Consider the following 6,000-nt stretch of genomic DNA (forward strand, 5'->3'; position numbering starts at 1 on the left):
GACCCGGGGTCTCCTAAGCACCCCCTGGGGGCTGAATCCCTTTTTTTCCAAAGGGAAAGAAAGTGCTGTCAGAATTTACAGGAGAGAGAAGATGCGGGGAACGGTGAAGCTGAGTAGGAAATACTCCATCTCCCCCCCTCTGCAGGACCCCCGCCTAGGCACTGAGTGGACACGGAGAGAAAATGCCCCTGCCCTTAGCACGGGCATCCGTGAACCCCGCCTGGCACGTGGGAGCGTGGGGCAATATTTTAGAAAGCCCCAGCTGCTCTTAGGAAAGCAGCTAGTGGCCAGTCTCGTCCTTATTTGGAATCCAGTTAACTTTGGAAACCCCGAGCTTGGCAGAGAGCCATGAGTGGATCTGTCACTATAAATAGGAGCCTTCGGAATGAAAGGGCTTCCGCGGCAAGGAATATCGGGTCTCATTCTCAGAACTCCCGCTGAGCTTTCCCGCCTTGCTAGTGGTCCGAGCAAGGGACGGGGTGAGGGGGACCTGGAGAGAGCAGCAGGAGACCAGGCATTTGCCTTCCCTGCAGCTGCCCCCCCCCCCCCTGCCCTCCGTTCCCTCCCTGGCACTGCTTATGGTGCCCTGGGCACCGCCAGGGGTGATCCCTAAGTACAGAGCCAGGAGGAGCATCCCCGGGTGTTGCCCCTCCCCCAGCCCCCAGACTTGCAGCCTGCGCTGTTTAAAGAAAAAATGAGAACTGTGATATTTGGAGGTGGAAGCTTGAGGACCTCAGTTAGATTCCCACGTTCCCTGTCACGAGAGCTTGGGAACATCGTGTGACATTAGTGACCTTATTTGTAAAGTAGAACTAATTTCAGAGGGGCCGAGATTTAGTACAGTGGGAGAGCACGTGCTAAGCATGTGTACACCCTGGTTTAATCCCTGTACCACACACACACAGTCACAAAGACACACACACAGACACACGCCATAAAAATACACAGCAGGGGCTGGAGCCATAGCACAGCGGGAGGGCGTTTCCCTTGCACGTAGCCAACCCGGGTTCAATTCCCAGCATCCCATATGGTCCCCCGAGCACCGCCAGAAGTAATTCCTGAGTGCAGAGCCAGGAGTAACCCCTGTGCATCGTTGGGTGTGACCCAAAAAGAAAGAAGAAAAAACCGTAACAGAGGGCCTGGAGGCATCGCAAATGGCTGGAGCACACGCTTTGCATCCGGGGGCCTGGGTTTGATTCCTGGCACTGCGTGGTCCCCCCCAGAGCACCAGTGGGAATTATCCCTAAGCACTAAGTCAGGAACAGGCCCTGAGCACTGCTGGGTGTGGCCACATCTCCCCTCCCCACCAAGAGCCTTTACAGAATACTGTGAAGACCAAAAGAGAGGTACACCTACGTAGCATTTCTCAAGGGGCTGCCAGGGTATTTTAAGGGGGGTGAAAGTTGCATTAGTGAGGGTCCAGGACATGAGGGTAGGGGCCAAGCCACAGGATGAGGGGGCCACAGGAAGAAGGCAAGGATGGGAGGACATGGTTGGGAACAGATTGAGAAAATACTTCTCTAAAGTAATTTAACACCGTGACCTGAGCAATAGTATAGGGGCAGGGCATTTCCTTTGCATGCACTGACCTAGGTCCCATTGTGGGCATCCCACACGGTCCCCCCTCTACCACCACCCCTGCTCCCCAGCATTGCCTGGAGTGACTTCGGAGTGCAGAGCCAGGAGTAACCTCTGAACATTTGCTGGGAGTGGCTCAAAAACAAACAAGTTTATGGGGCTGGAGTGATAGCACAGTGGGTAGGGCATTTGCCTTGCACATGGCCGACCCGGGTTCCAATCCCAGCATCCCATATGGTCCCCTGTACACCGCCAGGAGTAATTCCTGAGTGCAGAACCAGGAGTAACCGCTGTGAATCTCCAGGTGTGACCCAAAAAGAAAAAAAAGAAAAAGAAAAAGAAAAAAAAAGAAAAAAAAACAAACAAATTTAGCTTGGTGCCTGACTAAACAAAACAAAACATCTAAAAACCAACTTTAAACTGTGGGTTAGAATAGAGTATGGGGGTCGTGAAAAATTTGGCAACAGAAAAAGAGTGTCTGAATGTGCAAGGACCAAAAATAATTCAAAAGCAATGAGCAGGGCTATAAAGGTTGTGCCTTGCACATGACCAACCCAGGTTTGACCCCCCGCACCATATTATTCCTCTGAGCCCTGCCAGGTGTAATCCCTGAGTGCAGAGCCAGGAGTAAGCCAGGAATAAGCCCTGATCACCACTGGCTATGGCTAAACAACCCCCTGCACCTCCCCCCACCCCCCAAAAAAAAAAGAGAAAAAGAAAGGAAAGAAAAAGGAAAAGAAAGAAATGCTTTGGGTTGGAGAGATACTGCAGGGGTTAAAGAGGGGTTCAGACACTTGCTTTGTATGCAGTCGGGTTCAGTTTGATCCCAGCTCTGCATGTGGTCCTCCAGACACTGCCAGGAGTGACCTCTGAGCACAGAGCCAGGAGTTAGCTCTGAGCCCTGCTGGCTGTGGGCCAACCCCTTCTGCACCGAAAGCCCTCAAAGACACAAATCAAAGGCATGACGAATCCGAAGGGTCTCTGACAGTGCTCCTGTGTTCTACTTCTTGGACCAAACGGGGTGGTGAGGAGGAGAAGTGTAAGGGCCCTGCTGTAAGGAGGGGGCTGTGGTTATCAGCCATGCCTTGGACAACCTCCCCCACACGCACCTCTGCATTCTTGCTTTGAATATCTGCATGGCGAGTGTGCCCAGAAATCATAGACGCCTCTGGGATGAACTTGCGTCACTTTACATCCTCAGAGGGACCCAACAGTCCCTCCTCCCATGCCCGTGACCCAAGAAACGACGGTCATGCTCTCTTCTAAATGAAGAAGTCCTGTCTACCTCTGGGCCTTTGTCCTCATTTCGGGGATTCTCCGCCTGGATGGCAGCTTGCTGCTCCTTGTCCCCCCACCCCCCGGCCTCCCCTCGGCTCCTTCCTGGCCTCCCGTCTGTTCGGTTCTATCTCATGCCCCCTGTGCTTGGTGGCTGCTTCCACTCTTGTCCCTCTCCCTGCCACCATCAAAACCGTTCCTGAGAAGGCCGTAGTAGCCGTCCCTGGTTCAGGGAAAAGCGAGGGCATCCCCTCCGAGCTCCACAGGAAAGGAACACAACCTCAGAAGGAGGAAGACCAAACAAAGGGGGAAAGTCAGAACAATGACTCTGGGAAAACAAACCAAACACGAGTGTACGGGAAAAGAAACCCAAGTTAAACCTCCTGCAGGGCTGAGCTTGGAATCCCTGCTTCCACGGTCAGGATATTGCAACATTTGGAGCCGCGCCGACTAAACACAGCGATGGGGCCATTGAGAGGAGGGGTCTGGGGGCTGGAGCGATAGCACAGCGGGGAGGGCGTTTGCCTTGCACGAGGCCGACCCAGGTTCGATTCCCAGCATCGCATATGGTCCCCCGAGCACCGCCAGGAGTCATTCCTGAGTGCTTGAGTCAGGAGTAAGCCCTGTGCATTTCCGGGTGTGACCCAAAAAGCAAAATAAATAAATAAATAAATAAATAAATAAATAAATAAATAGAGCAGCACATTCTCTCCAGGAGAGGAAAGTCAGGTGACAAGGCTCCAAATCAGAGGAATCAACAAGTAGCCAAATGAGCAAATTCAGAAGCGTTTGAAGAATTCAGAGGCTCCATGATTTGTATTAATCCAATAGAACCATTTGACTTTTTTTTTTTTTTTTTAGTTTTTGTTTGGGGGCCACACTCAGCGGTGGTCAGGGCTCACTTCTGGTTCTGCACCTAGGAATCACTCCTGGTGGGGCTCAGGGGACTTTGTGGGGGTACCCGGGATTGAACCCATGTTGGCCAAATGCAAGGCAAGTGCCCTACCTCCTGCTATACTATCTCTCTGGCAACTGCCACCCTCCCATATTTTTAATTAATGGAGAAATTTAAAAGCCTATATACTGAGCCACAAAGACAAACAAGGTGTTGAAAGAATAGTGGGGTTGATGGAGTAAAATAGTTTTTTTCTTTTTTTTAAATAAAGATTGTATATTCATCCAAAAAATAATAAAAGATTGGAAGCAAATGTCTGGATTGAGTATTTCCCCCGCTTTTAAATAGTTATCTGAATTTTTGGTAGTGGGCCCTGTATTTCTTTGAAATCAGGCAAACACAATTTCATCTCACACATAAGGAAATGGAAATCTGAGAGAAAAAGTACTTACAGCATTGCTAATAATCCTAAGGGTCCCGGAACAAACTGCTAAATGCCCTGGACATAGGTTCCAAATTGTGATGCATATACCCCGTGAAATAATTTATGGCTGTGGTCTTAAAAACAGAGACTCTTGACCAGAGAGATAGTGCAACTGTGAAGGGGCTGGCCTTGCATGCGGACATTCCCGGTTCAGTCTCCAGAACCACATAGGGCACACTGAGCACCACCCTGACTGAGCCCTGAGCACCACCAGGAGAAGCCCCCCTCCGCCCGCCTTTCCTCTCCAGAGACTCTCACACACAAAGCCTTTTTTTTGTCCTTTTGGGTCATGCCCAGTGATGCACAGAGGCTACTCTCCTGGCTTTGCACTCAGGAATTACCCCTGGTGGTGCTCAGGGGACCCTATGGGATGTTGGGAATTGAACCCAGGTCGGCTGCATGCAAGGCAAACGCCCTACCCGCTGTGCTATTGCTCCAGCCCCTCAAACACAAAGCCTTTACAGCTTTAATTCCTGTACCCTCAGCTCAGATGTCCTTTCCTGTCCTCGTCCTTCCTTTTTATTGGGATTTTCCTTAACCATTGAGTCCTGTAGGCCTTCCGTGGCAGCCCGCGGCACCCCCACAAGCGTGACCTCTTTGCTCTTCCCCCTCCATCCCAACTGTGCAAGTTCACCTCCGCTCTGCTTCCAGAGCCTTCTGTGCATGCACTCTGCACGTGCGGTTGTTCTGTAATCTCATCTGTCTGCCTTGCCCACGAGGCCTCAGCCTTCCTGAGGGCTAGGATGGGGGCTGATCACTTGGACCACGCCAGTGCCAAACACGGGCGTCATCAAAATCAGCTGCTTCATAACCTGTTTCTGGAACAAGCCAAGAGGCGTGTGAAAATGTTTGTACAGGTGTGGTCGCGTTAAGTAGGTGAGGGCCAGAGGCACCTCTGCATTTTGCTTGGCTTGAGGGTCGATGGGAAGATTTGCAAGCTGTCCCCAGTGCCACACAAACCTGGGGTGCGGGCGGTGAGGGAACAGAGCCGCGGGATGGTGCCACTAACAGTCTGTCTGGCTTTTGTTTCCACAGACAGCCCTTCCACGGGCCTTGGGCCTTGTGGGTGGATCTTGGTGGCTGCCTCGTTCCTGTTGACCCTGATTACGTTCCCGATCTCAGTATGGATGTGCATCAAGGTAGGGAATTGCCCGTCCCCCTGGGCTAAGGGGTCGCTTCCCAGCACCATAAAAGCACTTGGTATGTGGAATGGAATCCAGAAAGAGAGAGAGAGAGACAGAGAGAGACAGAGACAGAGACAGACAGACAGAGACAGACAGACAGAGACAGAGATAGAGAGGAGAGACAGAGAGGAGAGAGAGGGGAGAGAGAAAGGAGAGAGAGACAGATAGAGAAGAGAAAGGGGAGACAGAGACAGGAGAGAGAGGTGAGAGACAGAAAGAGAAGAGAGATGGAAGAGAGGAGAGAGAGGGGAGAGAGAAAGGAGAGACAGAGAAGAGAGAGAGGAGAGAGAGGGGGGAGAGAGACAGGAGAGAGAGGAGAGGGGGAGAGAGACAGAGAGAGGAGAGAGAGGAGAGGGGGAGAGAGACAGAGAGAGGAGAGAGAGGAGGGGGAAGAGAGAGAAGAGAGAGGGAGAGAGAGGAGAGAACCTGGCCTGCTTGTTCTTCATCTCCTTTGGAAATCCACCTCACCATACTGTAATAAAGACCTAGAGTTTCTTTCTGCTATTGTCCAGTCAGCTGGGGATATGGGTGGGTCCTGTGAGACAAATCCCCCAGAGTCAGGAGGCAAGTTGGGGCACGGGCTC

The 6,000-nt window shown here is 51.8% G+C and overlaps 1 protein-coding gene across 1 annotated transcript in view; it reads left to right on the forward strand.

Annotated features, from left to right (window-relative positions):
- STOM (stomatin) overlaps positions 1-6,000 on the forward strand; it is a 39,424-nt gene that overhangs the window by 17,418 nt on the left and 16,006 nt on the right. The window contains exon 2 of the mRNA XM_004621869.2: positions 5,268-5,371. Coding sequence (XP_004621926.2) covers positions 5,268-5,371 — 104 coding nt within the window. The remainder of the gene's footprint in view (positions 1-5,267; positions 5,372-6,000) is intronic.

This window comes from Sorex araneus, chromosome 1, assembly GCF_027595985.1.
Source record: "Sorex araneus isolate mSorAra2 chromosome 1, mSorAra2.pri, whole genome shotgun sequence".
NCBI classification, from domain to species: Eukaryota; Metazoa; Chordata; class Mammalia; order Eulipotyphla; family Soricidae; genus Sorex; species Sorex araneus.